The sequence below is a fragment of the Silurus meridionalis genome, chromosome 6 (genome assembly GCF_014805685.1).
Source record: "Silurus meridionalis isolate SWU-2019-XX chromosome 6, ASM1480568v1, whole genome shotgun sequence".
Lineage (NCBI taxonomy): Eukaryota > Metazoa > Chordata > Actinopteri > Siluriformes > Siluridae > Silurus > Silurus meridionalis.
The window spans coordinates 5,491,716-5,501,731 of record NC_060889.1 but is presented as its reverse complement, the minus strand read 5'-3'; the positions used below and the strand labels follow the sequence as shown (position 1 = coordinate 5,501,731).

The 10,016-nt window shown below is 49.1% G+C and overlaps 2 protein-coding genes across 2 annotated transcripts in view; one reads left to right on the top strand and one right to left on the bottom strand.

The window, feature by feature from the left end:
• Positions 1-3,867, top strand: part of klhl6 (kelch-like family member 6) — a 14,811-nt gene extending 10,944 nt beyond the window's left edge. The window contains exons 3-7 of the mRNA XM_046852687.1: positions 1,754-2,203; positions 2,298-2,535; positions 2,611-2,813; positions 2,895-3,108; positions 3,256-3,867. Of these exons, the coding sequence (XP_046708643.1) occupies positions 1,754-2,203; positions 2,298-2,535; positions 2,611-2,813; positions 2,895-3,108; positions 3,256-3,569 (1,419 nt within the window). The 3' untranslated portion in view covers positions 3,570-3,867. The remainder of the gene's footprint in view (positions 1-1,753; positions 2,204-2,297; positions 2,536-2,610; positions 2,814-2,894; positions 3,109-3,255) is intronic.
• On the bottom strand, positions 3,628-8,713 carry LOC124388061 (cyclin-L1-like). The gene is made up of 11 exons (XM_046852695.1): positions 8,363-8,713; positions 6,904-6,978; positions 6,714-6,823; positions 6,456-6,573; positions 6,274-6,338; positions 5,753-5,852; positions 5,507-5,611; positions 5,046-5,187; positions 4,857-4,941; positions 4,689-4,772; positions 3,628-4,610 (listed from the first exon to the last, which is right to left on the bottom strand). The coding sequence occupies exons 1-11, from the start codon at positions 8,609-8,611 to the stop codon at positions 4,322-4,324; spliced, it is 1,422 nt and encodes a 473-aa protein (XP_046708651.1). The 5' UTR covers positions 8,612-8,713; the 3' UTR covers positions 3,628-4,321.
• Positions 8,714-10,016: the final 1,303 nt, after the last annotated feature.

Here is a 10,016-nt window from a genome sequence, read left to right as displayed (position 1 = left end):
GTGTGTGTGTGTGAGTGTGTGTTTACTGTGGGGTAGGTTTATTGTGTGTGTGTGTGTGTGTGTGTGTGTTACTGTGGGGTAGGTTTATGGTGTGTGTGTGTGTTACTGTGGGGTAGGTTTATGGTGTGTGTGTGTGTGTTTACTGTGGGGTAGGTTTATGGTGTGTGTGTGTGTGTGTGTGTGTGTGTATGTTTACTGTGGGGTAGGTTTATGGTGTGTGTGTGTGTGTGTGTGTGTGTGTGTTTACTGTGGGGTAGGTTTATTGTGTGTATGTTTACTGTGGGGTAGGTTTATGGTGTGGGTGTGTGTGTTTACTGTGGGGTAGGTTTATTGTGTGTATGTTTACTGTGGGGTAGGTTTATGGTGTGGTGTGTGTGTTTACTGTGGGGTAGGTTTAATGTGTATGTTTACTGTGGGGTAGGTTTATGGTGTGGGTGTTTACTGTGGGGTAGGTTTATTGTGTGTATGTTTACTGTGGGGTAGGTTTATGTGTGTGTGTGTGTGTGTGTGTTTACTGTGGGGTAGGTTTATTGTGTGTATGTTTACTGTGGGGTAGGTTTATGGTGTGGGTGTGTGTGTGTGTGTGTTTACTGTGGGGTAGGTTTATGTGTGTGTGTGTACTGTGGGGTAGGTTTATGGTGTGTGTGTTTACTGTGGGGTAGGTTTATGGTGTGTGTGTGTGTGTGTGTGTTTACTGTGGGGTAGGTTTATTGTGTGTATGTTTACTGTGGGGTAGGTTTATGGTGTGTGTGTGTGTGTGTGTGTGTTTACTGTGGGTAGGTTTATTGTGTGTATGTTTACTGTGGGGTAGGTTTATGGTGTGTGTGTGTGTGTGTTTACTGTGGGGTAGGTTTATTGTGTGTATGTTTACTGTGGGGTAGGTTTATGGTGTGTGTGTGTGTGTGTGTGTGTGTGTGTTTACTGGGGTAGGTTTATTGTGTGTGTGTTTACTGTGGGTAGGTTTATGGTGTGTGTGTGTGTGTGTTTACTGTGGGGTAGGTTTATTGTGTATGTTTACTGTGGGGTAGGTTTATGGTGTGTGGGTGAGATTCTCATGTATTTTACAGATGTGTGTGAGTTTTTTCTTTCTCCACTGTTCAATATTCAGTAAATTATGAGGTGATATTAAAAGGTTTTGGGACTAGTTTTGTAACACGCCAACAGATAGCAGCACAAGACTGCACGCAAAGTCACAGGGAGCACCGACCTTTATAGCGTGTAGATCAGGAGCCATGCGCACATTGCCACAGAGACCTTCAACGTGACGTATGTTTGACATACGGTGGCGCCGCAATGAGTCGTTCAATTAGTAATTTTTTGAATGGCACTCTGCCGTGTTTTTCCCGTGGACTGTTAATCCAGAAGCAGAAGGAAAACCTGGTCGGTTTGCCCTGAAGTCTATTAGTGTGCCGTGGACAAGCCGTCCTTCACGTAGAGGATCATTACCAGTGATGAAACTCAGGTGCACTGGTACAACGCTGAGACGAAGTCTTCACAGCAGAAGAGTCCATAATCTCCAGCACCTAAAAAGGCGAGGCAGCTCCACCAAGTGAACTCGTACCCTTTTTTTCCACATTTACCGCATTGTGGATCGAGGATTCGTCCCTAGGAGCCACACCGTCACTAGCATTTTGATAACCGCATTTTAATTATTATTAGTGTATGTGTTTTAGTTTTTTTTTCCTTTTTCTGTATTGATCAGAATGATTGATGTATTGATTATCGGTGCTTCACCCACGGTGTTGATCTGCAGTTCCCACGGGTGATGGAGGCGTGTTCGCATTTCCTGTCCGAGTCGCTCCACCCGGAGAACTGTGTCGGGGTTCTGAGGCTGGCCGACACACACTCCCTGGAGGAGCTGAAGAACCGTGTGCAGGACTACATCATGCAGAACTTCGGGCACGTGGTGGAGCACGAGGAGATGCTGGAGCTGCCGCTGGAGGTGCTGGTGGAGCTGCTGAGAAATGACGAGCTGGCTGTGAGCAATGAGGAGTGTGTGTATGAGGCAGTGATTCGATGGGTGAAGGCATGTCCTGACGAGCGCCTGCCCTCACTGGCCCGGGTTCTCGCTCACGTTAGACTGCCGCTGTTGGAACCCTGCTACTTCCTGGAGAAGGTGGAGAGCAACGCCATGATCCGCTCCTGCACACAGGCTTTCCCTCTGCTACAGGAGGCTCGAGCTTATCACTTGTCTGGGACTGAGGTGGGCTTCACACACAGTGTTATATGTACACACTGTAGGTCATTTACAGGTGAGTCCAAAGTGCACTAAGCCCCGCCTCTATGTGTTTATTTAGGTGATTTCTGAGCGTACTAAGCCCCGCCTCCATCAGCACCAGTCGGAGGTGTTTGTGATCATTGGAGGCTGCACTAAAGATGAGAAGTTCGTCTCAGAAGTGACGTGTCTGGACCCCCTGCGCAGGAGCCGTCTGGAGGTGGCCAAGCTTCCTGGCACAGATACAGAGTCCGAGAGCGAAAGCAGGAAGTGGGTGGAGTTCGCTTGCGTTACCTTCCGTAACGAAGTGTACCTCTCAGGTCAGAGAGCAGAAAGGACAGGCTGTGTTCCAATCTAAACCTGCCATGTGTTTCTAAACTCCCCTCGTTTCTCAGGTGGAAAAGAGACGCAGCACGACGTGTGGAAGTATAACGCGTCCCTCAACAAGTGGATCCAGGTGGACTACCTGAGCACGGGACGATGGAGACACAAGATGGCGGTGTCGGGGGGGAAGGTGTACGCCATGGGGGGCTTTGATGGGGCTCAGAGACTCAGCAGCGTGGAGGTGTACGATCCCTTTCACAACAGCTGGACAGAGGTGATTTAGTGTAGAGCAGATTGAGGTTAAGGTCATTTAGAGGTCAGTGTATGAATAACTGATCTGGCTCGTCCCCCTCAGGCGGCTCCTCTGCTCCTCGCAGTCAGCTCGTTTTCCGCCGCGAGTTACAGAAGTTGCATCTTCGTTATCGGAGGAGGACCGAATGGGAAACTCGCCACCAACAGCCTGCAGTGTTTCGACACAGCGACTAATAAATGGACGTTAAAAAGCCCGATGCCTGTGGAAGCGAAATGCACCAACGCCGTAACGTTCAGAGACGTCATCTACGTCGTGGGTAAAGCAACCGCCTCTCACATTCACTCGTTTATTACAACTCCTGCTGTTTTTCTCCCTCTTTATTACAAATCTGTCTCACTCTCTTCCTTTTCCCTACTGACATTTCCTGTCTGACATCTGATTCCGCCCCCTTCTTGCCCTGTAGGCGGGGCAATGAAGGCGTTGTTTAGCTACAGTCCAGGCAAGGACGTGTGGACGATGGTCACTCAGCTGGACAGTGAGCGAGCGAGTTGCGGCCTCTCAGCATGCTGTAATAAACTCTTCATCACCGGAGGGAGGGACGACAAGAACACCGTCATCGGCACGGTTCTCTGCTGGGACCCGGACAAGAACACGCTGACGGAGGAGTGTGTGCTGCCTCGGGGAGTCTCCCACCACGGCAGCGTCACGCTCAGGAAGTCTTACACACACATCCGCAGGATCACCACCACCACCAGCACCACCACCCAGGCTGAGTGACATCATCATCATCATCATGTTTACACCTGGAGAACCCACAACACTGCACAGCTCTGACTCGAGCGAGAAACGTTTTATTAAAACAGAAAACCTTATCAAAGGTACAAACATAATGTATGTGATGTAAAAGTGATGCAGTGTGAAGGACAGAGTGCAGAAATCCAGCTGTGCTCCATCACCACACATCTGGCTTCCCCCCCCACCCCCCACACACACGCGCGCTTCCTCGGTTCACTTGTGTGCATTTTCAAGTCTGACAGATAAAAGAAAATAAAAAGGCACAAATTCAGCTCTTCAATATGAAGCTCTGTAATGACTAAGCCCCGCCTCCTGCATTCCCAGCATGCCACTGGACAGGACAGGAAGTCCTCATCGTCCTCCAATAGGCTCTCTAACAGTTCCAAATTTTAAAACGAAGCTCCATCCACCAGAAGTCACGTCTCGGGGCTGAAAGGATTTTAATTGGCTATAACAACCAGTGAAAATACACAAGGGGTGGAGTTATGGATAAGGTACATAGGCAGCCAATTTGTTTGTGGTGTGTGTGTGTGTTTGGTCACATCTCCTAGCCCTATCTGTAATGTTAGCTATATAAATGTTAGCCAATAGCGCTGTGAGCCTGCGAACATCCTGCAGGTTCTGACTGGTGTAGATTCCAGCGAATCAAATCCCGTCTTCTGTTCGAAACCCCACCTCCTCTATATTCTTACTGGTTCCCTAAATTAGCCAATCAGAATCCTGCGAGACAAAGTTTACCTACGGTGGCGGGAATGTGACGAGCGTGTTCCGCTCTTGTGTTTATGCCCGTGAGCATGTGACCTCTCACGATCACGTGACCGATCCCGGTCTCTCCTCGCCCAGTGCTCGACCCTTCGTTTCCCGTCGTCGCGGTGACGGCCCCGCGAGTCGCTACTGGAGCGGCTCCCTCCGTCCCTATGGTGGCTCTGATCCCGCCGACCTTGCTGTGACCTTTGGCTTGGGCGTTGCCGTGGTGACGGGCTGCGGCTGCCGGGAGAGCTGTAGGTTCCTGAGTGACTCCGACTGAGGCAAAAAACAGGCCACTATTAATGACCGAAGATAACCATGCCCACCCTAACATCTCCATGGTAACCGACTCACCGTGTGTGAGGGGAGGGGGATGCAGAGCGCCCCCTGGAGGCAGTGTGACCATTCTGCACAACTCCACTCTCCTCCTTTTTCATACTGTGAACACACACACACAAGTATACAGTACATTTATAAATCCTGGTCTTACACACACACACACACACACACACACACACCTACCTGCTGATGGGGCTTCTGGACTTCAGGTGCTGATCCTCTTTCACCTGTTTCCCGTTTTCTTCTGTCTTCATCTCCCCCGGAGAACCTGAGCACACGGGAATGTTTGTGTTTATTACACATCACACAAACTTCTGGTGTTCCATAAACACAACACACCACACACACACACAACACACCACACACACACACCAGGTTTAGAAGCAGGAGAGAAGGTGTTTGTGTGGTTGAGAGCTGGAGTCAGGCTGTAGTTCACTCCCTTCACCTTCAGCTTCTCCTCCTCCAGATGTGCCTTTCTCTTCTCCACCTCCTTCTCCAACTCAGCAACATCCGGCTGTGACACACACACACACACACACACGAGAAATATCATCTCTTACTGAACAGACATCATTCATATAAATGTAATAAAGTGTATTTTCTGAAATGTAAAGTGTGTGTGTGTGTGTGTGTGTTCTGGAAAGTTCATATCGTTCTGTACTGTACGAGTCCACTGAACATCTGGAGCTATACTACTCGTGTACAAATGTATTCACACCCTCTTACACAAACCGTTAGTGGGCGTGACCATGTTCCACCCACTGCTAAGCCCCGCCCCTTGGTTGCAGCATAGGTAGGTGTGCGTGTGTGTGTGTGATTCATTAATAACACACCTTACTCCTGGCGTAGAGCTTCAGCGTGCTGACGCAGATTTCCCTGATATCCGACTCCGACGCGCCAAACAGGAGGAACCAGTGTGGCTTCATAGGGAGAGGAATCTGACCACACACACACACACACACACACACAGCCTTAATACATGTCACTAGGATTTCTGGTCTTTACTCAATGTGTGTAAAGATCTCACAGTAGTTAGAGAGTGTGTGAGTGCGTGTGTGTGTGCATGTGTGTGTGTTCACCTGCAGAGCTCGAGCAGCCAGGTAGATACAGGCACACGCGATGGTCTCCGGTTCGAACCTCACGAATGCGTCCGTTCTGAGTGCGTCGTTCATGTAGTTCCTGTGAAGCAGCATGAACACTCCTGAACCCCGTTTACAACCGGTTCCTATTCTACACGTGACCTCACACGTCCACTGGGTCCACCAACCTAATCCTCATAACTAACACCTGGAGACCATCCACAGCTGGGTGAGTCTTTAACACCACCTGGAAGCTCCACCCCTTCATTAACTACACACCTGTATTAACAGCTGGAAGCCCCGCCCCTTCCCCCTTAAACATCTATTGATCTGGACTCAGGCTGCATGTGTTGATGTTACACCACCTGTTTTCTTCCTCAGGATCTTCTGAAAGATTAAAACACTGATTTTTTTTCCCCCTGGAGGTGTCTCCTCTACACTTAGGTGTGATGTAACATCTAAACATCTCCTTCATCCAGCACTGCATTAATGTGTGTGTAATTACACAAATCTCCACCCACCAGGCCGTCTGCACCAGAGTCTGATTCTTCTCACACTCCAACACCTGCAGGTACATAACAATCATCTACACACACACACACACACACACACACACACACACACACACACAATACCCCATCAGAACTTGGAACAGTAGTGAAGGTTCCTGCTGTGTGAGAGAACCTGTTCTCTGGGATGGTACCTTGTGTGGGTGTTTGACATGAACGCAGAAGCCGAGCTCCTTCAGCACACGACGTTCAGCTTTGATCACCTGGTTCTTAGTGTTGATGTAATTCTGATCCAGGTACAGTGGAGCACTCCTAACACACACACACACACACACACACACACACACACACACACACACACACACAAACAGTTATTCCTTCAGTTTCCCACTGACACTAAGTGGAGCATGAGGATGAAGATGAATATAATTTAGATGATGATGATGATGAACCTTTTTCTTCTTCCCTGCTTCAGGTGATGGAACACGTTGATGACGTCACGTACTCTCCTCGGACACTCCTCAATCTTAGAGGCGAGATTCACACATGCCATTGCCACGATCTGACACACACACACACACACACACAGCTCAGGGTCACTAGTACAGTGTGTATGATGTCATTATAGGGTCTATGGTTTACCTCAAAGTTGTGTTTGATGAAAGATTTGGAGTAAAAGAACCTCTGGAAGAGGACCTGTCCTGTCGCCATGGCAACCTGTAAAAGGAAGAGTAATGCAGGTGTGAAGGTGTGAGGAGGATGTAAGAAGGTGAGGAGGAGGATGTGAGAAGGTGAGGAGGAGGATGTAAGAAGGTGAGGAGGAGGATGTGAGAAGGTGAGGAGGAGGAGGAGGAGGATGTGAGAAGGTGAGGAGGAGGAGGATGTGAGAAGGTGAGGAGGAGGAGGAGGATGTGAGAAGGTGAGGAGGAGGAGGAGGATGTGAGAAGGTGAGGAGGAGGATTTAAGAAGGTGAGGAGGAGGATGTGAGAAGGTGAGGAGGAGGATGTGAGAAGGTGAGGAGGAGGATGTGAGAAGGAGGATGTGAGAAGGTGAGAAGGAGGATGTGAGAAGGTGAGGAGGAGGATGTGAGAAGGTGAGGAGGAGGATGTGAGAAGGTGAGGAGGAGGATGTGAGGCGGTGAGGAGGAGGAGGATGTGAGACGGTGTGAGGAGGAGGATGTGAGGCGGTGTGAGGAGGAGGATGTGAGGCGGTGAGGAGGAGGATGTGAGACGGTGAGGAGGAGGAGGATGTGAGCGGTGAGGAGGAGGATGTGAGGTGAGGAGGAGGATGTGAGGAGGAGGAGGAGGAGGAGGAGGATGTGAGAAGGTGAGGAGGAGGATGTGAGAAGGAGGATGTGAGAAGGTGAGAAGGAGGATGTGAGAAGGTGAGGAGGATGTGAGAAGGTGAGGAGGAGGATGTGAGAAGGTGAGGAGGAGGATGTGAGAAGGTGAGGAGGAGGATGTGAGAAGGTGAGGAGGAGGATGTGAGACGGTGTGAGGAGGAGGATGTGAGGCGGTGAGGAGGAGGAAGATGTGAGAAGGTGAGGAGAAGGAGGATGTGAGGAGAAGGAGGATGTGAGAAGGTGAGGAGAAGGAAGATGTGAGAAGGTGTGAGGAGGATGTGAGAAGGTGAGGAGGAGGATGTGAGACGGTGAGGAGGAGGATGTGAGACGGTGAGGAGGAGGAAGATGTGAGAAGGTGAGGAGAAGGAAGATGTGAGAAGGTGAGGAGAAGGAGGATGTGAGAAGGTGAGGAGGAGGAGGATGTGACGGTGAGGAGGAGGAAGATGTGAGAAGGTGAGGAGGAGGAAGATGTGAGAAGGTGAGGAGAAGGAGGATGTGAGAAGGTGAGGAGAAGGAAGATGTGAGAAGGTGTGAGGAGGATGTGAGAAGGTGTGAGGAGGATGTGAGAAGGTGTGAGGAGGATGTGAGAAGGTGTGAGGAGGATGTGAGGTGTTTTGTGTGGAACAGTACAGGTTTTTGAACCTCACAGATCTACACAGTGAATGAGACAAAGCCTGGTTAGTTAGCGGTTAGCAGTTAGCCTCCGTTAGCGCTGGAACTCCTCCGTGTGAAGTGAAATGAGAGTGACGGTATGGTAACCTGAGGCAGTCTGAGAAGAATCCCCGCGGACTGGATCAGTTCACAGCCCACAATCCTGAGCTCGGTCTCGCTGTGAAGCTCCAGTCCGTCCAGCATGGAAGGAGTCTCCAGGCGCTTCTCCTCCGGCACCAGAGAGCTGTCTATGACCAACCAAACTCCCGAATGCACCGCATCTCCGACCACAATCCCCGCCTGGGTCTGGTTCTGGTTCTGAACACACAGTTTCGGTGAAATCACACTGGGGAACATGCTGATTCTCTCCGTGTGCAAAACTAAACACCGCTCAATAAACTTCCTCTCAACGGAAACTTTACGTCCCGGAAGTTCGGCAACACCGAAGCGGAAATGATGTCAAGTCTGTTTAAATTCTAAATCCCGCTAAGTATCACGAGAGTTCAGGATCTCAGAGAACTCACGTTACTGCAGGAGAGTTTCTGAAACAAAAACTGAACACATTTAATAATAAAAACAATAAAATACAACCGAAATATAGAGTTTCTACAGTTCCTGAACAACAACCTTCTCTACTATATCAGATTGTATCTGTTATTATTAGGTTATAATCAGGTTATACCTGGTTATATCAGGTCATAGTTCCCTAAAACATCTCAGTTCCTGTTCTCACTCACCTTCAGCAGCTATAAACACTTGTTCCCTCTTCAGACTCTCTTTTCTCTCTAACAATCACACGTCAGCACGTGAGTGAGAAAACGTGTAAACTCCTCTGGAATGAAGATATTACAGGAGTACAGTGGTACAGCACTGACGGTTTAGGACCACATTCACCATGAACAGTTTTACACCCGAGTCTTCATCAGTCAACAGCTGAGAACCTTAACAATAATAAAACTTTATTAAAATGGACAAGCGGTGGCACTCAGATGAGGATGAGGATGAGGTTCCCATCCGAGTCTGGTTCCTCTGAAGGTTTCTTCCTCATACCATCTCAGGAAGTTTTTCCCTCACCACCATCACCTCTGACTTTCTCCTGAGGGATCTATTTATTTCAGTAACAGCAGCAGTATGGAATAAATGCAGTCAATAAGATCACAATGTTGCGTCTGTATACATTTTTGGCGAAAGTTTTCAATTTGATTAAAAAGAAATACCTGTAGTTTTTGTGTAAACCTCTGATTGCAGTGTTGGACTTCCCTGAGCAGCGAGAGAGCAAACCTGAAACCCTGCTGAATGTATCTGAGGCAGATGAAAGCAGAGATGATGTTAGACAGGTCCATGGAGTAAACATGATCTCAGACTGACAGATGGACAGACAGACAGACAGACGGATGGAGAGGCAGACGAATGGACAGACAGACAGACGGATGGACAGACAGACGGATGGAGAGGCAGACGAATGGACAGACAGACAGACGGATGGAGAGACAGACGGATGGAGAGGCAGACAAATGTACAGACATACGAATGGACAGACAGACGGATGGACAGACAGACAGGTCCATGCAGTGAACATGATCTCGCTCACTTCCGTGCCTGTGGCCGTTTGCCGATGTGAGAGTTTGATGATGTAATGACTAAATCATTTCGAGCTCCAGCCAAGAGGAAGTGGAGAGAGAGACAGGTGTCAGTGATACGGGTGGACTTCTGACCTCTGACCTTCAGCTTCCTAATGAAATTATCACATGTTCTCCTCCTT